This window comes from Lynx rufus, unplaced genomic scaffold, assembly GCF_022079265.1.
Source record: "Lynx rufus isolate CCGP_SWC_20201006 ecotype Redwood Valley unplaced genomic scaffold, mLynRuf1.p SCAF_4, whole genome shotgun sequence".
In the NCBI taxonomy this organism is placed as follows: domain Eukaryota; kingdom Metazoa; phylum Chordata; class Mammalia; order Carnivora; family Felidae; genus Lynx; species Lynx rufus.
The window spans coordinates 114,757,016-114,781,413 of NW_025814856.1; the positions used below are offsets into that span (position 1 = coordinate 114,757,016).

At 38.9% G+C, this 24,398-nt stretch overlaps 1 protein-coding gene across 1 annotated transcript in view; it reads left to right on the plus strand.

Annotated features, from left to right (window-relative positions):
• Positions 1-24,398, plus strand: part of DNAH11 (dynein axonemal heavy chain 11) — a 352,793-nt gene that overhangs the window by 158,106 nt on the left and 170,289 nt on the right. Inside the window, exons 35-42 of the mRNA XM_047094654.1 lie at positions 263-379; positions 5,626-5,764; positions 8,878-8,970; positions 10,964-11,158; positions 12,305-12,382; positions 14,310-14,442; positions 16,708-16,835; positions 18,245-18,393. Coding sequence (XP_046950610.1) covers positions 263-379; positions 5,626-5,764; positions 8,878-8,970; positions 10,964-11,158; positions 12,305-12,382; positions 14,310-14,442; positions 16,708-16,835; positions 18,245-18,393 — 1,032 coding nt within the window. The remainder of the gene's footprint in view (positions 1-262; positions 380-5,625; positions 5,765-8,877; positions 8,971-10,963; positions 11,159-12,304; positions 12,383-14,309; positions 14,443-16,707; positions 16,836-18,244; positions 18,394-24,398) is intronic.

A 24,398-nucleotide genomic window follows, 5' to 3' on the forward strand; every position in this document is an offset into this window, starting at 1 on the left:
TTTTATATTCCAGCATATATGGCCATGCTAAAATATAAAACAGTACTTCCCATATTTGTAACTCTTTGCGGGGAAGGGAGTGTATTTTTAATAAACATGCTTCAAAGATTTTCAAAATTGTATGCATATGAATTGTAAAGAAAATCACCCAGAATCAACAGCTGCCTAATAATAATTTGCATTTTGCAGTGGTGTGCATTTGTCATTGTGTATTCACATTCAATGAGCATGTTTAATTCCATCAACATTCTTCTTACGGTAGATTTGTATTTCTTGGGGAAGCCATCACACTGAAGCCATCAGTTGGAATATTTATTACGATGAACCCAGGATATGCTGGTCGAACTGAATTACCGGAAAATCTCAAAGCTCTTTTCAGGCAAGTGTTAAGCTTTGTGGTTTAGCATCTGGAGCACTCATGCCACCTAATGTTGCTGGTTTGCACTGTTAAATGATTTGTTTTTACTTGAGAATTCCTGTGGAAAACCTCTTATTATTGCTTTGGGATTCCTGATAGAACTTCCATCATGATAAGTTTAACTCTTTTGAAATATGAAGCCAGAACTTAAAATCATTACTTAAAAGTTGCATGGTACATTCAAACATTGAACACTAGCTCTTTTATAATGATGTCTTTATTATAAACAAAGTTTTTTTATTAGTTATAGAATATGTGGAAAATACAGAAAAGGATAAAGAAAAGGTTACAGCTTTACCACCCAGAAGTGGTAATTGTTAACCTTTTTTTGGCCTCTTTTATAATTCAGATATTATGAAGTTAAGATATTATTTTAGGTATGATTTTTATTTAGTTCTTATTTAATATTTTGACATAAGTAGTTTATTGTATTATTGGAAATTCCTTGGAAATGCTATTTTATGTAGCTTCAAAACAGTCTCTTTCACGGCTTATCCATAATTTTCTTAACTGTTCCCTATTGTCTGACCTGAAGGGTTTGTGTTTTTCTTTGCAGTTTTTTATGATCATAAAGCAGACTATAAATATCTCTTCACATGAAGAGTTACCCTATTTCAGATTATTACCCAGAATAGATTTGTACATGTAGAATTACCTGGTGAATGAATAAAATACCTATCGATGACCTGCCTTCCAAAAATATTTTACCAATGTATACACCTATTAACAGTCTGTCAGAGAAGCTGTACTGTATCTGAACCAGTTGTGTTTCTCTCCTATTTTAAATCAACTTTGTTCAGGTATAATTTCATGTAATAAATTGCATGCATTTAAGGGTACAGCTTGTGAAAACATTTACCACAATCAAGATATGGAATATTTCCAACCCCTGGAAGCGGTGCCTCTTTGACGTTAATCCCCCATACAACAGATGTGTCTTCTGTGGCTCTAGGTTAAATTTGCCTTTCCTAGAGTTCATGTTCTGTACTCGTTTGTACTCGTCTGTGTTAGCTTCTTTCCCTGAATGATAAGGTTTGGGGATTCCTCCAAGTTGAGGAGATCAGTAGGTCTTTTGTAGGTGATTAGTATTCTGTTGTAGAGACATATTACAACCTGTTTATCCATACACCAGTTGATGGACATTTGGGTTTCCAGTTTGGGGCTCTTATGAATAAAGCTGCTATGAACAGTCCTCTACAATCTTTGTGTGAACATATATCTTCTTTTGGGTAAATACCTATGAAGGAAAGTCTCATGGCAAATGTGTGTTTGACTGTATTAGAATCTGCCAGTTGGGTTTCCAAGATGGTGGTACTATTTTACAGTCTCACCGTCAGTATATGAGAATTTCGATTGCTCTACGTTCTTACCAAGTTGTAGTCCATCTAATAGATACGTGGAGGTATGTCATTGTGGGTTTAGTCTGCTGCATTTGCATGATGGATCATGATTTGAACATCTTTGAACTTACTGGCCATTCCCTTCACTTTTTTGAAGAGCTGTATTGTGTATGCTTCCTTTGTTAAATTCACATATTGCAAATACTTCACTCTTAATTTGTGGCTTGCCTTTTAATTTTCTTAATGGTGTCCATTTTAAATGTCCATTTAAAAAATTTTTTTTAATTTTTATTTATTTTTGAGAGAGAGAGAAATAGAACGTGAGCGGGAGAGGGGCAGAGAGAGAAGGGGACAAAGAATCTGAACTGGGGACCGTGAGATCATGACCTGAGCCGAAGCTGGATGCTTAACTGACTGAGCCACCCAGGCACCCCTAAATGGTGTCCATTTTGAATGAGATGGAATACAGTTTATCAATTTTTTTTAATATGCTAGTTAAGAAAGTTTTACTAGTCCCAAGTTGCAAAAATTTTCACAGGTTTTCTGCCAGAAGTTTTGTGGTATTGTCCTTTTTCTGTTAAGGTGCTAGATTATATTGATTGATGTTTTCCATTGCTAAACAATTCTCCAGTGCTGCATTCCTGGGATAAACTCTACTTAGTCAGGAGATACTATTTTTTATATTTATTTTGCTGGACTCAACATGCTACTATTTTTTTTTTAATTTTTTTTTAACGTTTATTTATTTTTGAGACAGAGACAGAGCATGAACGGGGGAGGGTCAGAGAGAGAGGGAGACAAAGCATCTGAAACAGGCTCCAGGCTCTGAGCTGTCAGCACAGAGCCCAACGCGGGGCTTGAACTCATGGACCGCGAGATCATGACCTGAACCGAAGTCGGACGCTTAACCGACTGAGCCACCCAGGCGCCCCTCAACATGCTACTATTTTGTTAAGGATTTTTTTTTAATTTTTTTTTCTAACATTCATTTTTGAGTGACAGAGACAGTGTGTGAGTGGGGGAGAGGTAGCGAGAGGTGGAGACACATAATCTGAAGCAGGCTCCAGGCTCTGAGCTATCAGCACAGCGCCCAACCTGAGGCTTGAACTCGTAGACTGTGAGATCATGACCTGAATTGAAGTCGGAAACTTAACCAATTGAGCCACCCAGGCGCCCCTGGTTTGTTAAGGATTTTTAAATCCACACCATGAGGGATATTGGTCTATAGTGTCCTTTCTTGTAGTATCTTTATCTTGTTTTGACATTAGGGTATGCTGTCCTCATGAAACTAGTTGGCAAATGCTCCCTTGCCTATTTTGTTGAGAGTTTGTGTGGGATTGGTATTATTTACCCCTTATTTTATTTTATTTTATTTTATTTTTTTATTTACCCCTTAAATACAGGATAGAATTAAACAGTGAAGCCATCTGGGCCTGGGTTTTTCTTTGTGGGAGTTTTTTGGGGGGGTTTTGTTCATTTTTTTTTTTTTGTTTACCCCTTAAATACAGGATGGAATTAATCAGTGAAGCCATCTGGGCCTGGGTTTTTCTTTGTGGGAGTTTTTTGGGGGTTTTTTGTTCTTTTTTTGGGGGGGATAGACTCAACTTCTTTGATATGGAGCTATTCATATTTTTTATTTCTTTTATTAGTTTTTGGTAATTTCCATCTTTTAAGAAGTCTTTCTACATTATCTAGATTATTGAATGTATTGGCATTTATTTGTTCATAATATTCCTTTATTATCTATAGTGATATCTTCAGTCCATGTCTTTTATGGGTAATTTGTGTCTTCTCTCCTGTTTTTGCTTTTTTGAGCTAGAGGTTTATCAGTTACATTTTCAAGAATTCTTTGGTGTTCACAGTATATATTATTATTCAGTGTCTGCCTTCAAAATGATAGGCTATTTAACATATGAGGTAAGAACCTCTATAGTTTTTAGAGTGATTTCTTTCCCTTCTTTTAAGCTTGAAATTTACTTGTCCATCTGTCTAGATATTTAATCATGTTTCATTTGTATTTTCTTCTAATTTTTATAGTATGAATTTTTAAATGTACTTTATTTGTCGAGAACTTCTTTTGGTTGGTAACGTGAGTATTTAAACAGAATTCTTTTCCCAAATAGTCAATTAGTCCAGCATGCTTTATTAAATGTTTTTCTTTCTTCATAAAACAGCTTGCCTAGCATAGCGGCTGTATGATGTCTATTTTAAAAAAAAAATAATTTTAGACACCATCTATCCTTAGAAACCTAATGATTATAGAATACTTGGATTTTGAAAATGGTACATCTTTCCAGTATTTTTACATTTGTATCCCAGTTCATCTCCTGCATGTTTTCATTTGGGTCTCAAAATTTGAAATTGTTTTGTGCCGTGTTCGTAAATTTGGTCTAACGAAGTAGAGCCTCACTTATGTTGCGGTGCTAGTACTCATGTCAGCAAAGTTTGAAGTCCAGTTTGGATGACGCAAGTAGCATTCATGAGTGGAGGAGGCTCAGGCTACTATGCCTGAGCCCTGAGTGCGTCCTGATGCCACCATTGACCTGCCTCGGGCCTGAGCATATGTGCTTGCCCTTCTCAGAACCTTAGTCTGCACTCCGCAAAATACTGATGAGGAGAGGAGCCGCTTCGTAGACTTGTGACAATTAAGGGAGAGAGTGCATGAAAAGCTTGTCATGCTCTGTATGGCGTGAAGAAAGTGCTCAGTAAAAAAAGTTGTCAGTATTAACGTATGTACCACGCAAGTCAACTCACTGCCTTTTCTGTCCTGTCCCCTGTTTACTGTTCATCTTTAGTATTTCTATCCTATGATAAGAGTACAAAGTGTGGGGAAAGTGTGGGTGTAATTTAAATAGGAGAAATAGTCACGGCATAGATCCAAAGAAACTTAGGAATGTTTAGGGTGAAAACCTAGATATGCACACTCTAGACTGTAATTATATTTATAAAAGCAGGTGGAGGAACACTTTGGACTGTGTACTTTAAGAATTCTAAAATAGCAGGCTTATTTACTTATTTGGTTCCTTTTTTGCCCTTCAGTTGAATAGAATGTTTTCAGATGTTGCTGTCCAGGGCAGTGGTCTTTGGGGAGGACTTTGTGGAACTCCCCCTCCAAGAAGGGGAGTTAAACGTTACGTTTTGGTAAATTTTTATCTTAAAAGTATAACCAAGCTGGCCTGAGGCAGTGGCCTGCTAGAAAGAGCCCGTACCAGCTTGAAAGCACTGATGGTTAAATTTTCATGAATTCTATAAGCACAGCCACTGAATGGAAACTCAATTACATAAACATTTGATTATATTTAAAACAAAAGTGATAACTACTCAGAACGCATCACTATTTCAGTCATACTGATGTGCTTAGATCCTTTATATCTGTCTGCTTGGTGGTAGGTATGCTACTGCACATCTCTTCCCAGGCCCACATTTAGTGGTATGTTGATAGATTGAAGTTACCCATGGTGCAGGTGTTTATTCTGTGGAAACCCGCAAATGCTATTTTTGGAGAGCCAGTCATTAAGCATTTACTAGCTCAGCACAGGCCACAGGTAAAGGTGGCCTCTAGCCCCGAGTATCACTCAGTTTTCTACAGTGATGACTTACTTATAGGAGAATATACCACAGATGTTCCTTAAGCTCTTACACCCATCCTTCTGTCATTTCCAGACATTCCGTCTTTTTCTATGTATCTAGTAACTGACGGACATTTTTTAGTTGAAGCAGAGGGTCTTGTTAGCTGTGATGGACAGAGGTAATTGTGAACTGCTTCAGAATGGTGAGAATGTTGGTACAAATTAATCATTTGATTTCAGCAATCTGTACATATTACCTTAGAACGTTTTAAAACTAAATTTCGTATTTCCTTTTCAGACCCTGTGCCATGGTGGCGCCTGACATTGAGCTAATCTGTGAAATCATGTTAGTTGCTGAAGGCTTTGCAGACGCGCGTTCACTAGCCCGCAAGTTCGTGACATTGTACACACTCTGCAGGGGGCTCCTCTCCAAGCAGGTGAGGGGTTTTTTGTTCTCTTTCCTAGGTTTGTACATCCCATTAAAACTGCTTTTGACAGATAGATGCTGGGTACTTTATCACTCACATTACAGTTCGACCTTTTAGAGTAATTTTGTATTTTCCATAAAATTTTGCAAATCTTTGTTTCAGTATTTGTAATATTCTTTTTCTGATTGTAAACATGAGACATTTTAAGTTGACTGTTGATTGGTACTATGTACAATTGTCAGTGGGCTCTGTGATCGTCTTTAACTCTCACCAATGTTATAATTGTTCATGGAATTTTATGCTTCCTGCTTTGTTGGTGAGAATATTATTTTCTAGTGAGAGACGGCAAGAGTGTTTATAAGAATCAGAAGAGGTAAAGCTGATTTTCCAAAGAACCCTTCAAGAAATGTTAAATGAAAATTTTTCTCATTTGGTGGTAATCCTTTATTTGAAGGTGGGTTTGTTATTTGTTTTTACATTTGGTGTGTGATTCCCTAGTCTCTGAAGTGGGTCAGACCTGTTTTTAGTTTTGTTGTGTTTTTGGGTTTTTGTTTTTTTTTTTTTTGGAGTATAGCTGATGCTCATTGATGTTAGTTTCAGGTGTATGGCACACTGATTGGATACCTCTGTACATTATGCTATGCTCACCACAAGTGTGGCTCCTGTCTGTCACCATACAAGGCTGTTACAGTACCATTGACCATATTCCCTGTGCTGTAACTTTTATTCCTGTCCAGTAGCTAGCTTCTTGCTGTTTCACTGAAGTTGCTGATGAGCTACACAAATTGTGTATGTATCAGCCTCATTATTTTTAAATTCAGCTTTGTGGTCGCCTTTGACCTCACTTTTTCGATGACCTTTCATTAATTCCTGGTGACATTATTTTGCAGCTTTTCTGGCATGAAAGTATTAAAATGCCACAGTTAGAACCACATAGTTACCTGTACTGACAGATGTACTTATTTTGAATTACCTGTCATTAAGGTGGAATTTGGACTCTGAGAGCGAAACTGATGTTGTCCTTTTAATATGTAAATTTACATTCTGTGGGGAAATCCTAGCAAATTTAACAACATGGAAAAATGTTTATGACAGTGTTCTATGCAAAAAATGCAGCATGCCAAACTAGATACGATCTACAACCTGCATTTATTTTACACTTAGACTGCATGTATTATATAAAGTAATTGGGAAGTACGTAGTGATTTTTAATTTTTGTCTCTGGGTGATAATACTGTGAGTATTTTTTTATTTTTCTCCTTGTTTGTGGTATCCTTCTTATTTTTTTTGAGGAGTTCATTTTAATTTTATCACGGGCAGAAGTCAGAAGAAAACAATGTCACTGAACCCGGGCAGTACAGAGTTGCAACCGCATCCATTCCCAGTAGTAGTATTTAAACACTGAGTGAGCACTTACTGTATCCAAGTAACATGTTGGTTGATTAAGAGGACAAGCAAGAACACATGAAACCAGCACACTCAGAGTTCGGAGTTCAGAGAACTTCCGGGTTTGAGTTTCCGTTAGATAAAAATTAGAAGAACATGCAGGAGGAGATGATCATAGTTTCTTCCTTGAAAACCATAGGGTATGAGGGAGGTGTTGGGAGGAAAGGTAGAACAGACGAGGAGAGCATTCTCCAACTAGAGGAATGTCATGGGGGAGATGAGGGAAGGCAGTGAGGCCAGGACAGAAGGGCTGAGTTAGAAGGATAGATGCTGATACTTTTCTAAACTGTAGGGATTTAAGAAGAACCTGTGGATGGTTTTGACTGATGGACTAGCATAATGAGAACAGTGAAGATTATTTCAGCAGTTGTTGGATTTACATGTTGAGAAGGGTCACCAACTCGTCTTAAACCCGTGTCCAGAATTTCTTCTACCCCCTCTCTTTTAATGTTCTTACTGCACTTAGTCCCCTCCTCAGTCTCTCTGACCTCCACACTCCAGTTCTTGCCCTTTGCCTTCTCTCCTCAAGCCATCATCTTTTTCTGCATCGTGGCTCTCAAATGAGTTTTTACCATGACCCACAGTAAAAAAATACTCCTTCTGTTGAGACTCAGGACCCACACCCGTGTGTCATATGCACAGCTGAAACAATTTTCACCCAACACTTCTTGCCCTTCTTATTTGCAACGCATTATGGTGTTTTTCATTCTGTTTTCTTCTGTTCTGTTACCAGCAGAAATGATGGTCAAGACCTACTAAATTGATTTTACTATTCACTGCTGGATTGAAGGACATATTTATACGTGGATATATTGTTTCACTGCTCACAAAGCATTTTATTCTTTCAACAGCCTTGTAAAGTGGTTAGATCCTTTTATGTGCATTTTTATGGATGATGCTTGGAGAGGGTGCTGACTTTCCCACAGGCACCATTGAGAGATAATTTGAGAGAAAAGTTGTCACTCTGTGGGTGGTAGATGAAAGGCAAAAGAGAGCAATCTTTTAATTCATTGTCCCTTTACTGAGTACCTACCTGTGCAGTGCACCATGTTGGGACCTACAAGACAACAGGGAATAGATCTGTGCTCTGTTCTCTAGGAGCCCAGAGCCTGTGAAAGGAATCTTCTGTCGGGATTATGTGAAACTCTCAAAGCGGACATACTGTTATATCCCTGAATTGTAATAATAAATTTTGTACTGCACTAAATGCCAGAGTTAGGGCTGGAGCATCTGATTGATTAAGAGGTAGAGTTATTAGGGCAAGTAGAGATCTGGGTCTGGGAGGGGTGGACTCACAGGGTTATCTGTTGAAGTCACACTGGAGAAATATGCCGTGTTTAGAGGTGAAAATTTGCAAGTAGTTCAACTCAGTGTTAGCAGGTTTACTGAGACGAGAGCAGGGAAGATGGATGGATCCTTGGGCACGCTGCAACTCAGTGCTATGGGAAGAAGAGATCTGCTGACGGAGGCAGAGAATCAGGAGAAAGAGGGAGGAGGATACTGAAGGGATGTGGTTTTTACAAATTGGAAGAGAACAGGAAAATAGTACTTTACATCATTAAAGCATGTATTTATCTGAACTCTTTTCTTACAGCTTCTGGCTTTTACTTCTGGAATGAGAAGCTTATTCCCTTTTAAAATCTTTGAGAAAATATAACCTATGTTTTGATTTTTAGGATCATTATGATTGGGGACTTCGCGCTATTAAATCTGTCTTGGTTGTAGCTGGCTCCCTGAAACGAGGAGATAAAAATAGACCCGAAGATCAGGTACCACAGTGCTAATAACGTGGTTTTGTGGAGTGGGTAGCTAAACAACTTCACGGAAATGAAAGTATGTATCTGGATGGTGGGCCATGCCTAGCGCAACTTTTATTTCTTTTTTTAAGTTTATTTATTTTGAGAGAGACAGAGGCACCACAAGTTGGGGAAGGACAGAGAGAGAGGAGTGAGGATCCCAAGCAGCCTCTGCACTGCCAGTGCAGAGCCCAGCTTGGGCCTTGAACTCCCAAAACCATGAGATCATGCTCTGAGCCGACCCCAAGAGTTGAACGTTTAACCAACTGAGCCACCCAGGCGCCCCAGTACAGAGCAACTTTTAAAAAGTATGATCTCTCTTTTCCACATAGAATATTTTGAGGACTGGCATTGCTTACGTCATGAAAGATAAGTATTCTTGAGTATAAGGATATGAATCCAGGAAAGAAAATGTGATTTTATAAGTGCTTTTGAAATAACAGCTACAAAAAATATTTTGGCAGTCATAATCAAATCAGTAATCACTGGTTGATTTCCTCTGAGGAACATTCAGAAAATCTGATTAATTGAGTTGGGATAATAATCCTGAAATGTCAGTGAAAACATAATCTAATGGAACCTAGTATGTTCACTTCACGGGTTGTAAAATGAGCATAGAACAAACAGGAAGAACGATCACCTCACACCAGTGAAATGCAATGCTCAGGTGGTTATTCACAGCTGCTGGGTGAATGTTCTATCCCTGCTGGGGACTTTTTCTCTTCTTCTTTTTTCTCTAAATTTTTTAAGAGTTTTTTCTTTACTAAATAGTGATAACAGTGGATATACATCACTATGTGTATATTTCGTATGGCTTGAGAAGTTGAAGAAAACAAATCTATGAATTTCTTTTCACATTAAAGGATGCTTACGTGATTTTCTACTTCTGTAATACTTTCTTTTCCTCTCAGTCATAATTCATGATTGGACCGAGATTTTCTTGGATTTTTCTTTTGTCGTTGTTGTTGGATCGCTTATGTCTTTCTGTAAAAATCCTGATGTTCAAGTTACTGCTTTTAAAATCTAAAGCCTTCTTCGGTTTTCAGCCAATACACAACAAATACCCAAACTAAAAATGGTTACATTTATTATTCCGAAGTTCTTAGAGATTCTCTTGAACAAAATGATCTGATGGGCCTAGTTCATTTATATCCTGGAGTTTGAGGATTAAGGAGAGAAGGGCCTCAGACCCTTTGTCAAGATCAGAGCAGATTGTTGCAGGAACAGGGCCTCCTCGTCGACCTGAGTCTGAAGTTTGTGATACCAGCAGAGACTTCTCGTGTGCTGCTCTGTGCACTTCTAGGCATTTAGCCTCCCCGTACATAGAATGGCAGCCTAACAGAGACCAGTATCCATATCCCATGCCTAAAGCCTTGCTTTAGATGCAAGACTTAAAAACAGCATTTTTAGGGGTGCCTGGGTGGCTCAGTCGGTTAAGCATTCGACTTTGGCTCAGGTCATGATCTCACAGTTCGTGGGTTCAAGCCCCACATTGGGCTCTATGCTGACAGCACGGAGCCTGGAGCCTGCTTCATATTCTGTGTCTCCTCTCTCTTTGCCCCTTTCCCACTCGCACTCTCTGTCTCTCTCAAAAATAAATAAACATTAAAAAAAAATTTTTTTTGAATAATAAAAAACAGCATTTTTAGTTTTGAAGCTGTCTGGTACACCTTGTATTGGCCGTTTAAATACAGTGTTTTCGGGGCGCCTGGGTGGCGCAGTAGGTTAAGCGTCCGACTTCAGCCAGGTCACGATCTCGCGGTCCGGGAGTTCGAGACCCGCATCAGGCTCTGGGCTGATGGCTCAGAGCCTGGAGGCTGTTTCCGATTCTGTGTCTCCCTCTCTCTCTGCCCCTCCCCCGTTCATGCTCTGTCTCTCTCTGTCCCCAAAATAAATAAACGTTGAAAAAAAAAATTTAAAAAAAAAATAAATAAATAAATAAATAAATACAGTGTTTTCTTCCTAGGTACTCATGAGAGCATTAAGGGACTTCAATATGCCTAAAATAGTGACAGACGACATCCCCGTGTTTTTGGGCCTGGTTGGTGACCTGTTTCCAGCCCTGGACGTACCTCGGCGGAGAGCACCACACTTTGAAGAGATTGTCAGGCAGTCTACCCTGGAGCTTCATCTGCAGCCTGAGGAGAGCTTCATCCTTAAAGTAAATGGCGCATGTGCATTTCACAGCAGCCCATGACATTTGCAGTGAGATTTACTGTATTTAAGTATCGTTAGCCAAAACATTAACTCACGTATTACACTGACTTTTACATAATCATAATATATTCTTTAAAGCATTCTAATAGGACCTGCTTTACTCCAGTAATTGTAAATAATTATTTTGTAGTTACATTCTGTGAGAAGGAACATATGATTGGGTACTGGTTTTATTTTTTATTTATTTTTTTACTTTATTTATTTTGAGAGAGAGAGAGAGAGCATGAATCGGGGAGGGGCGGACAGAGAGGGAAAGAGAATCCCAAGAAGGCTCTGTGCTGCCAGTGCAGAGCCCCATGGAGGGCTTGAACTCACGAAGTGTAAGATCGTGATCTGAGCCGAAACCAAGAGACATACGCTTAACTGACTGAGCCACCTACATGCTTGGTTAAGCACTATGGTGCTTGGTCCTTTATTAAGTCATGGTTTTAAATATAAGCCTACTTCTCATTAGTTGATAAAATTTCTTGGTTGCTCTTGGTGACATGCATCAAAAATTAACGTTGCTCTTTTCTTTCCAGCTTAGAGAACATGGGAAGTAAATCATTAGTATGTGCCTTTAATGGGGAGAAAAGTGTCAACATATATGATATCTGACTTATCAAAGGCTTGTGCATATGCACACTCACTTTGGGTGTAGTAAATACACGGACATTAAAATACACATAAATTATCTATTTTAGATATTTTAAAGGATATAAGCCATTACTCACTTGTAGGTGATTAGCCGTGTATGGTTTTTGTTCAACACTTCATGAAGACTCCTTGATTTTGTAAGTAATTCCTACCACGTCCAAAGTACTAGACTGTACTTCACTTCTGCCTGCATCAGTGACTCACTGAGTCCTGGTTTTTCTTCACTCTTACTCTCATGTTGTTCTTGGGGAGATCCAGGAAAAGCTGTGGTTGTCATCTATGTTAACTTTCCTGGACCATCATTTTGTAAGTGGGAGCTTTCTTGGGTTGTAAGGAAAGAATTGAGCAAAAATGGGTAGGGATTTTTGTTTGTTTGTTTCTTGTGTTTTGTTTTGTTTTGTTTTTAAATCACCAACTCATGAAAGGAACCAGTGACTGCCTGTTTGGTCTGCAGGTCGCCCAGCTTGAGGAACTGTTGACCGTGCGGCACTCTGTGTTCGTGGTTGGAAATGCAGGCACAGGAAAGAGTGAGGTATGGTGAATTGCCTGCTGGTTTTCAGCCACACAAGGAACAGATTTTGGCCGGACATATTTTTAATTCTCTCTAAGAGTTCCCTTCATTGAATTCCTCCATAATTTTGAGGTAGAATGTGAGACTCTAATACTGCCTTTTCATCAATTTGCACTATTTTTTTTTCATATTAGGGGCAGGGAGAAGGTAACAAATAGAACCTTCTGTTCAGATAGAAAAGCTGAGAGAAGACGGGGCTTTCCATATTTATGAAACCTACTTTTTTATCTCTCCCAAGTTGCTTTAGATTCTCATTCCCATATTACTAAGAAAAACCCAAATATTTTCCTTCAGTACTTGCTCAGAAATATAGCCCTCGATAGGGGCAAAAGAAAACAAAAAGACAGAGAGGCAGCCAAACCCACATTGTGGGGGTCCCTGTTATGTGCTATGCTAGGTACATTATATGTGATTTACTGTGCACAGTGATGATATATGCTGGGTATTATTATCCTCATTTTTACTTCACTGCTTGATTTTGTTTGGTCCCACTGACAATCCTGGCAACGTACTTATTTTCTTGGTTGGCAGACACTATATGCAGAATTGCGTGCATTTTAATTCAGGGTGCTTGGGTATGAACATATTTAGTAGCCAAAGACTAAAAATAATCGTGGAGTGGGCATATGAGGTTTTAGACCATGGGTGTGTGTAGAACTTGCCAGTATGTAGATCGGAACCCAAACTGGAACAATTGCAAAGGGAGGCACAGTTTTGTGATTTTTCTTGTGAAAAATGTAATAATTGAAATATTAAAGTAGATAACTGGTAGACCTGTAATTATTTTGTTAGAGTAAGTTTCAGATGAGGGCCATGGTTCAGGGAAGGATAAAATTAAATTCTATAATTTCCAGTAGATTAATGGTTTCTAAAAATATAAGCTTAATATTCCTAAGGCATTCAATTTCTTTCATCTCATCTTCACTGGTTCTGTTCTGTTCAACCTTTACTTAAGCTGATAGAACCAGCACACGGAAGCTCAGGCCACGTTACTTAGCAACTCTTGCCCTTCCCAACTATTTGGCAGTTGTTTATTAGTCCTTCAACCCCCTGTGAGTAGATCGGGACGAGGAATATCTGAAATAAAAGCCACAGCTTCTCAGAGGAAGCAAAGAGGGTAGGTGGGGCACATATTTGGGTGAATATGTCAATTAATTAAACTGACATAGAGAAAGCATCTGTCCTGTGAATTCTTATCCTCAAAGCTTCTTTTTCTCCATTATCTAGATCAGAGTTTCTCAGCTTCATTCACTGTTGACACTTTGGGTCGGATAGCTCTTTGTCACGGAGGCTGTCCTTTGTGTTCATTATAGGACACTGAGCAGCGTCCGTGGCTTCTGTTGTGTCGCATGCCCTCTTTGTCATGTCTGGAGTGTCTCCTGAGACGCTGAGAACTGTTGCTCTGGGTCACTAGGTGTCCAAGCACGCCCGGACTAGCATCACAGGTCCCACCTCGGATGTTATTAGAAATGCAAATTCTTAGTCATCCTAGCCCTACTGAATATTAGAAGCTCTGGGTTGGGTCCAGCCATCTGTGTCTTAACATCCTGTAAGCGATTCTGATGCATCCTACATAAGAGCAGAGTGGATTTTAATAACATGAACAAGAACACTTATTTACTTATTTGCACACATGGTTTAAAACCTCAAATGATACAGCGACTTCCTCTAGTACACATGGTTCAAAGAATCAGGTGAAGAGGTCCTAAGAGATTGTAGGATTAACTTTGTACATGTAAATGTGCACATGTAAATTTTTCCCCGTACTTACTACATGCAGAATATGTAGGAACGTAAAATGAATAAGAAAATCCTTTAGAAACCATTTGCTTTCCATTTGCCTTACAGGAGTATTAATTTTCTGAGCTTTTTTTCCTTCTCCCTTCAGATTTTGAGAACACTGAACCGAACATATGTTAACATGAAACAAAAACCTACTTGGAATGACTTAAACCCCAAAGCTGTGACAACAGATGAACTCTTTGGTTTCATACATCACGCTACTCGAGAATGGAAAGATGGCAAGTAGTATTTCCGCTTTACAAGTGCTAAAAATTTCTTTCTTATTTTTTCTTTTCTCTTCTTTTCTTTTTTTTTTTCTCATCCAGAAAACCATTTCTCAGCTCTAGCCAATTTCAGTCACAGTTGTAGATTTATTGTGTATGTGTTGGCATTATTGGAAATGTAGCAGCTCATAAGAGCATTTATAACCAGTAAATTAAAACTAGATTTGAATAAGTGGTCGATTTGCATTCAGCGAGTTTGCGCACAGAACTGTGTATTTTATCCCATGTCAATTATGTCAGGGCTCCCTGTAAACCAGGGAAGAAGTCAACATGAACACTTCACGAGACTTTTATAAAGGATCTGATCCAAGACCCTGAGTTTCAGGCAGGCACTATTTTAGGCTCCAGGGACAAAAATCAATGGGACATGTTTGTTGTCCTAAAAGTTTTTGCAAACAGGCAGATCCTTTTGTTAAAATCTGTTACTTCCCAGTTCAATATAAATGCACTAATCTTGGCATTCATACTAAATGAATACTTTGAGTCCTTTCTCCCTTTCATACTCTATATTCACCCTTAGAGTAAATTGTGTAGGCTTTACCTTTAAAATACAGTTTGTATTCCAGTGCTCTCTTCCTTTGCCGCTATCATATTAGCCTGTACTGTCTCTTGCCTGTATTGGTTCAGTAGTCTCCAACTCTCATCTCCCTGCAGTTCATTTTCCATCCAGCAGACAGAGGGCGCTCTTCAAACTATTAGTTCCCTGCTTGTAATTTTCAATGGGTTCCATCTCCCTTAGAATCCAACCCTTATCCAAGGTTTACAAGGTCTTGTGTGATTAGATCCCCCTTCCCCATCTCTGATTTCATTTCCTGCTCTGTGCTCTCCCACCTATTAAATCTATACACTCTGGCCTCCTTGCTCTTCCTTGAACATGCCAAGCATCTTCCCATCGTTGGGCCTCTGCACTTGGTCTTTCCATCATTTGCAACACTACAGATAATTTGCATGCCTTAAGTTATTGAAGTATCTGGTCAAATGTCACATCAGAAAAGACTTCATTGAGAATCCTGTCTATAGCAGCACACCTTGCCATTCTCCATTTTCTTACCATGTATACACTCTCCTAAATCTGTGGGACAGTCACAATTTACTCCTAACCTTTCTATCTTTTTTTTTTTTTCAAGGACTGTGGCAGGAAGGGAATAATACTAGTTTATGTTGAAAACCTATGGAAGTCATTAAAATCAGGGATCATTAGAAAAAGTTGCTGGGGGTTTTTTGTTGTGTTTTAATGAGTGGTGATGGTAGTTCTACATACTGTCATTTATTTTTGCACAAAATATTTCACAGAGCAAAAAAAAAAAAAAACCATCCACATATGTGCATTGAAACCATTGTTCTTATTCATATTAAATATTTGAGTTTTGAAAAAGCAGTAACTATCAAATACATCATGTAACACACACAATGCCTACATAAGTCGTGATAGCAAAGAGGACTATGGATTTAAAATGCTTTCATCTTGGGGTGCCTGGGTGGCTCAGTCGGTTGAGCTTCTGACTTTGGCTCAGGTCATGATCTCACAGTCTGTGGGTTTAAACCCCGCGTCGGGCTCTGTGCTGACAGCTCGGGGCCTGGAACCTGCTTCAGACTCTGTGTCTCCCTCTCTCTCTCTGACCCTTTCCCATTCATGCTCTCTCTCTCTCTCTGTCTCAAAAATAAATAAACATTAAATAATTTTTTTTTAAATAAAACGCTTTCATCTTCTCATCTTGTGAAGTAATATGCCAACAACCAAATTTCCCAAAGAATGTATAGCACCTTTGAATTAGCTTCAAAATTCTATCTCATGAATAGTGTTACAGAAAAACGGAGAAAGGTGAAATAAACTAGTGTCTGGCCTAAAATGGATACTGAACACATGTACACGGACAAAGATAATGTCTTCATTTGGTGTAAGTTTTGAGTTGTGTGTGTTACTCTCTATAAATCCCCATACCTGTTCTTCAAGGAAGCTCCTGTCATCTTTATTTGACACATGGGAGAAGCTCAGAGAAGTTAAGGTGTATCCTCATGGAAGGGAAACTTGCCCATTGGTATGCATTCCCGGTGTAGCTCTAAAGGTATTTATTACACTTATCAGAAGGAGGCAGCAAATTCACAGCAAATTTATTTGCTTATTAAAAGAATTTCCTGTAGAAATAATAGTAACTTAGTTTAGAAATAAACAGCCCTCAACTCCATTATGTATTAGGATCACTTACTTGTAATTTATAGGTCTCTTCTCATCTATTCTGCGAGAACAAGCGAATCTTAAACGTGATGGACCAAAATGGATAGTCCTGGATGGAGATATTGATCCCATGTGGATTGAGTCACTAAACACTGTCATGGATGATAACAAGGTGAGTAATATCTCCATGCTAACTTGAACATCACATCTGGAGTGCAGTAAGAGTTTTGTTCACTTGTTGATTTAAATACTAGTTTTTAATCATTAAGCCTGATATTCTTTAGGAATGAAATTTATTTTGTGCCCATGAAAGTGGCACTTTGCAGGTAATTCTCTTTATTTCACTGTTAAAGAATTGACGGGGGTGCATTTTTCTTGCTGTATGGATTTAACCACCTCTATTTTTTTTTAATTTTTAAAAAATGTGTATTTATTTTTGAGAGTGCTTGAGAGTACAAGCAGGAGATGGGTAGAGAGACAGGGGTTTGGAGGATCTGAAGTGAGCTCTAAGCTACCAGCAGACAGTCCCCTGCAGGGCTCAAAGTCCCAAACTGGGAGACCCTGACTCAAGCCAAAGTCGAATGTTGAACCAGCTGAGCCACCCAGGCATCCCAGATTTAACCACCTTTAAAAAGAGTTAGGTATATATCTAAGAACTTAGTTCATACATACCTTGCCATTTTCTAAGAGTCAGGCATAAATTATTAGATCTTATCTTTGTTTATTTTAAATATGATATTTATTGTCAAATTGGTTTCCATACAACACTCAGTGCTCATCCCAACAGGTGCCCTCCTCAGTGCCCATCACCCACTTTCCCCTCCCTTATCTTTGATTAAGTATGGAATACTTGGATAATAAAAGGATGAGTCTGTGCCCCGTGTGAATTGATGAAATGTAGCTATTGAAATTAAGTAGTTCTCTGGCTACAGAATGAGTATAATAGGTTTCTAAGCATTTTGCCCTGGCTGACCCAGTGTTCCCAACAGAAACAGTGATGGTCCAGGTCCATGAGACGCCACTTAAAGCAACACAAGGTCTATGGTTAGGATCAGGAGAAAGAAAAAGGTAATCATCATTGCTACAGAACAGAATGACACATCTCCTTAAATTAGCAGTAATTACTGTTTTCTGTATTAAGACATTGTTCATCATAAAATATAGGTCTGAGATCTTTATACTTGCATGAGTTTCCATAGGGCGTTTGATAATTGTGGCATTACAGATTCTAAAGAAAGTTTATTTTTTGTGGTGTTCAGGCCTTTTCATGTAGATCCACCCTTAGAACAAATGTCTTCTCTTTAGACATGTCATCTCTTTAGTCGTTACCACAGTTATTTAAAGGTTGGCCTGAATGGGTCCATGTTGGTGAGTTTGTTCCTCAAGGGTCAGTGAGCTCTCCTCTGGGGTTAAGTGAGATCTTCGCTCAGACTGCACTTCTAACTCAGAGGAGTACTTTTGGCACTTCTCCTGGGGATGGGGACATGGGAGAAGTACCTTGTGTTGTGATAGCGAGTTAGCATCATTGCTTTTGCCCCTCAACAACCGAGGGCCTCTTTTATGCTGTGCTGTTCTGTCCAGGTGCTGACCTTGGCCAGCAATGAGCGCATAGCCCTTACTCCCTCCATGAGGCTGCTCTTCGAGATTCATCACTTAAGGACTGCAACCCCAGCTACTGTTTCCAGAGCTGGTATCCTATATGTGAACCCACAAGATTTGGGCTGGAATCCGTGAGTACTTACCATTTTGACCATTTTTAAGTGTACAGCTTAGTGGCATTACATACATTTGTGTTGTCGGGCAACCACCACCATCATTCTCCATAACTTTTCTCATCTTCCCAAACTGCAGCCCTGAACCCATTACACAGGAACTCCCCTCTATGCCCTGTCCTCAGTCCCTTTCTCTTTTCCATCTTTACGAATCTGTATATTCCAGATGCCTCTTATAAATGGAATCATACAGCAATTGTCTTCTTGTGATGGGCTTACTTCAGTTAGCATAATGCCTTCAAAGTTCACCCATGTTATAGCATGCTCCAGAATTTCCTTCTTTTTTAAGGCTGAATGATGTTCCATTGTATGTAGATACCACATTTTTCTTATCCGTCTTTCTGTTGATAGACACTTGGGCTCCTTCTACCTTTTGATTATCGAAAATAGTTTTTGTGACTATGAGTATACAGATAGGCCTTTGAGTCCCTGCTGCCAGTTACTTTGGATATATTCCCACAGGTGGCATTTCCAGTTCATATGGTAATTCTGTTTTTAATTTTAACTTTCTTAAATTTTTAATGTTTATTTATTTTTTGATAAAGCAAGCCAGGGAGGGACCGAGAGGGAGGAAGAGAGAAATCCCAAGCCCACAAACTACGAGATCATGACCTGAGCCAAAACCAAGAGTCAGGCACTTAATTGACAGAGCCACCTAAACACTCCTGCTTTAATTTTTAGAGGAACCACTGTACTGTTTTCCACAGTAGCTGCACCATTTTACATTCCTCCCAACGGTGTACAAGGGTTCCAATTTCTGCACATTCTTACCAACACTTGTAATTTTCTCTCTTTTTTATGACAGTCATCCTAATGGGTGTGAAATGGTGTTTCACTCTGGTTTTGATTTACATATCCCTAATGATTAGTCTTATTGAGCATCTTTTCATGTGCTTATTGGCCATTTGCATATTTTCTCTGGAAAATGCTTATTTTAGTCTTTTGCCTATTTTTTTAAATCTAGTTTGCTTTTGTTTTTATTCTTGTGAATATTTCTTTTTTCAGTCTTAGCTATAAAAACTAAAATTTTATCTGATCATTTGAAGGAAGTATTAGCAAATAAATTTAAAGCTAATTAAGTAGGCTAATTTGAAGATAATGAAAGGAGTGCCTGGGTGACTTAGTTGAGCATCTGACTTCAACTCATGTTATGATCTCACCATAAGTTGTGAGTTTGAGCCCCATGTAGGGCTCTATGCTGACAGTGCGGAGCCTGCTTAGGATTTTCTGCCCCCTCTCTCTCTGACCCTCCCCTGCTCACTTTATGTCTCAAAAATAAAAAAAAAAATTAAAAATTAAAAAAAATTAAAAACACTTTTTAAATAAAAATAATGAAATAATATCCACCTGTATGGATTTGTCATTTTTAGTTGGACATTACCCTGTTCACACCTTGTACGTGTTAAGAACTCAGTATTTGTTGAAGAAGTGAATAATAATAATAGTTCATATGGAGAACGAAGATATAGATATATCATTTTCTGTAAATACATTAATGTATAAACTTGTGTGTTCATACTGAGACATATGATATCCATACCTGAACGGTGGTAATTCTTTGATGGAGAACAAATTGTGCCCACTTGCTGCTCTCGAATGCTTACACTTGGCATAATTCATCCTGGGCGGCACGTGTTGCACCTCTGGCATTCCCTCTGTGAGGTGTGGAAAGAGTGTTTGACCTCCGCACGTGAACACATGCTTGAGGGCTACTGGTGTCAGAATCTTCTGTCCACCCCTCCCCCCCTGCCCTGGCCCCCACAGGCTGTCCTGTATGGGCCACTTTAATGGGCTCCTTGCCCTCTGGCTCCTGGTTGGTTTGGCCCATGAGAAGCCCTGTCAGGGAATGAGAGGGAGAGAGGAGAGTGAGGTCAGCCTATTTACTTCCTTGGCTCTTTCCATGCGGTGTCACATCAGGATGGCTGTGTCCCTCAACTGCAGGTCACCCCTCCTCTAAAATCTTTCTATAAGATTTGTCCCTTCCACATTCTGGTAGTCCCTCGTGTCCTTGTCCCTGCAGGCACAGGTGCACTAACCGCTCCTCGGTTATTACCCATGGCACAAAACTTTCCCCTCCGGTTTCCCTGCTCCGTGCCCACACCTTTGCCAGTAGTCCTCCTGGCAATCCTTCCCTGTTATCCTGATGTCAGGATGACATCTGTTCCCTGCCACGTGCTTGGCTGACGTGCTTCTCCAGGATGCTTTTTCTGGGTACTGATTTGTTCACCGAAGGTCTCATCCCTTGACTCCACAGCAAAGTAGAGCCATGCCCAGGTTTTTGTGTCCAACAGTGTTTTATTGGATTTATCTGGGGAAAGGAGTGATTTTTAAAAGTCTAAGGTGGAGAGTTCTTGAACTGATGATAGATTCTTTTCCCAGGTAGGATTCAGACTGTGTCCTAGGATGTTTTTGTGGGTTTGGGGGCGGCTAACAGAGCATCTATGTTAGCCCTTGACTCCCCCATAAACACTGCAGAGGCATTCCTCACACCCGATTTCCTTCAGGGGACCCCCTCTGGATGTGGTCTGATTTCAGTCATGAACCTCATGATTCTCAAGGTCTATGTAGTTTAGGCTCAGTAGCATCGCATAGAGATTCGTGCTAATGAAGGCTGTGTAAAGCCCTTTTCAAGAAAGACTTTAGTAAGTCAAAGAGTCTTACTTGATTAAAAAAGGCACCCGATTTGCATTCTTAAGAAAGTTAAACAACTCTTTCTTCACCATTAGATTTTATTTTTACTGAGTTTTTTTTTTCTTTGTTTTATCCAAGATCAGTGGGTAAGTTTTAATTTTCATGTGTGTGACCACAGAGCCATTACCCAAAATGATGGGAATCTTCTCTAAAGGATATTTTTACATTTTTACCATCTACCACCAGAAACTTTAAATGAACTACAAAAAAATGGGTTTTTCAGATTGGGAGATATACTTTTACACCATATTTATTGCATACGTCATTACTTTTATGGGATAATAGTATCATACCTTTGCACGTATAGACTCATTTAATCCTTAATTACCTTCTGAAATAGAATTATTAACCCAGTTTTCCAAACCCATGTCTTAGGTCTCTTCCCCACCCCCCAACTTTTAATTTGAAAGTATTTGAAATTATAGAAAATTTGAAATGGTGGTAGTCCACTGTATCCTTTTTTCCCCTACAGTTATCACTTGTTACCATTTTACTGTATTTACTTTCTCTCTGGATGTACACTCTCTCATAGGCATAGACACACATATATTTTTTACTTAGGTTTACTTCTGCTAAATTATCTGGAAGTAAGTTGGAGACATTACGCCCCCTCACCACTGAGTACTTGATTATCCCCATGTAGGATATTCACCTACATGAACGCAGTACAATTAACATGCCTAAGAAATTTTTCCTTGATGTGGTATTTAATAAAGCATAATATTTCTTTTTTAAAAATTCTTCTTAATGTTTGAGAGAGAGTGCGAGTGGAGAAGGAGCAGAGAGAGGGGGAGACAGAGGATCTGAAGCAGGCTTTGTGCTGATAGCAGAGAGCCTGATGTGGGGCTCGAACTCACGAACCACAGGATCATGACCTGAGCAGAGGTCAGACACTTAACTGACTGAGAGCCACCCAGAGGCCCCATAAAGACAAATTCTTCACATTTTCTCAGTTAACTAAGACATTTCTTCTGTAGGTTTTTTTTTTTTTAATCTAGTATCAAAACAAAGATCATCATGCATTGCATTTACTTGTCTGTATTTTCTCTCTTGATGTAGAATATCCCCCCCCCAACTTTTCTTTCATGATACTTACAGTTTTCAGGGAAACAAGCCAGATGCCTGTAAGAGTGACCCATTGGTGGTTGCAAAGTGGTGACTTCCTAATGCATTCATTGTATTTATATATATGAAGTGACATTTTCCTATAAAGAATTCCTCCTCTTCTTTCCTCTTAAATTCCTCCCTTCCACTCCTCTCTCCCTTCCTTTCTTTTTCTCTCTCACTTTATCTCTCCCTCTTTGTTTTTTCATAGGTATCATTTTCTGTTCATGGTTTCTTTTAGTTCAGTGGGTTATAATTCATTACCATCATTTTCCTGGCTAGATGCTCACTTTGTCTCAAATTTGCCATCAAGAACCCCTTCCGGCCAGCCCCTTACATGTTCTTTTTCACCTGTCGTTGTAGATCTTTGAGTGCTTGGCTTTCTGGCTAACCAAAATGCTTCTGACTCATTTCATTCTTCCTTCACCTTCACTGGATTCAGTGATTTCTCCAGGGAGCCAGAGGAAACCACCTTTTGTATAAGGAATAGTACTTAGAATCCAGTATAGGGATGTTTAGTGTACTCATTGCTACTGATAGGTCATTGCTTTTAGGCTTTTTGGGTGAGCACAATTGGAAATATATTTCTTTAATTCTTATTGTGGGAAATGCTTAGGTTACTGTGGATAGAAGAGATGGTAAAATATTTTGTTGATAATACCTTTCTGGGATTCCATTTAAGACCTAAAGTTAGTGCCAGTATCAGGTAGTCTTCTTAGATATCTTTGTTTAAATTCTCTGAACTATTCTAAAAAATAATTTTATATCCACACTTAACAGACATGGAACATACCATGTCAGATAACAAATAACCTTAAAATCACATCATCATGTGATTGGCTATAGAAATCAAATACTATTTTACTTTACTTCCGAGTCTTAAGTCTACTAGACAAATACTGGACAGTTCATATATGTCTGTTGAGATCTTGAGAAATCAAGAAAGAACAGGAATTGGAAGAAAATTTCTAGAAACTATGAGCAAGATTTTTTTTCCAGTTAGAAAGGGATTAATGTGTAGAAAAGGAAAAGCAAACAGGCAGTGACTTATTTAAATTCATTCATAATTCTTTAAGTTGCTTAACTTAAAATTATTTAAGCAAACATAATTGAAAGTAAGATCTACGAAACTACGTATTACCTTAAAGAGGATGATAGGAAAAGGTCAGAATATCTCTGGAATTTAGTCTGATTCCAAGAGATTACTGGAAGGTAAGTTTTGGGAGCCACATGTTTAGATCACACTTACTCCTTTATTACTTGCATTTGTGTTAGTTTTTTGGACTTTGTCTGTCTCATCAGTCTCTCCTGCATTGGCTGAGCTCACTGTCTTCTACCCCGGAAATCCCGTCCTCCATCTTTGCATACTATACGTATTTGTGAACATATCGATGCAGAAATCATTGACATACACTGCCAGTCAACACATCCTAACCCCTGCCAATTTTCCAGGCCACGGTGAATGATAGAGCAACGTGCAGCTTGCTGATGGGGGGCATGTTATAGAGAGAGCTCCTATGAGTTCCACCTCTCCTACATGACACTATTCCATTCCCAGACTAATGAGTAACCTAGTATATCTGGACGGTTTCCAAACTAGAGGGTTTTAGACTTGATGGGGTATATGAATGGCACTTCTGGAGAAGGGAAGGGCAACACAGTTGATGATATGGAACACATTTACAAATGAGCACAAAGTAAAGATTCTCTTAGGGACCTGGATATTGACATGAATGTGATGCATTAAGGCATTACAGTGTGGCTTCTTCCTGAGGCAGGGGCACCAATGATCTCTTATGTAGGTAAGAAATAAACCTGTTATTTTCATATGTCATTTTCAATTGTATGTCATAATAGCAGTAAGTCATTTGGTCATCTTCAAATGCATAGCATCTTTTAAAAACCATAAGGAACTTTTTAATGAAATAAAGTGGAAAGAATTGTCAACAAAGATCTGTATCTTCAGTTTTTTTCCGTTGCCAAAGATAATAGTGTCTGCCTCTAAATTCACTATTTTTCAATGTTTATTTTGTTTTATGTATTTAAAAAAAACAGCTAAGTATCAGAAATTGTCAGTTTAAATGTTTGTTTATTTGAGAGGGAGAGACTAGGGCAGGGGCAGAGAGAGAGTGCTCCAGAGAATCCCAAGCAGGCTCCACGTTGTCAGC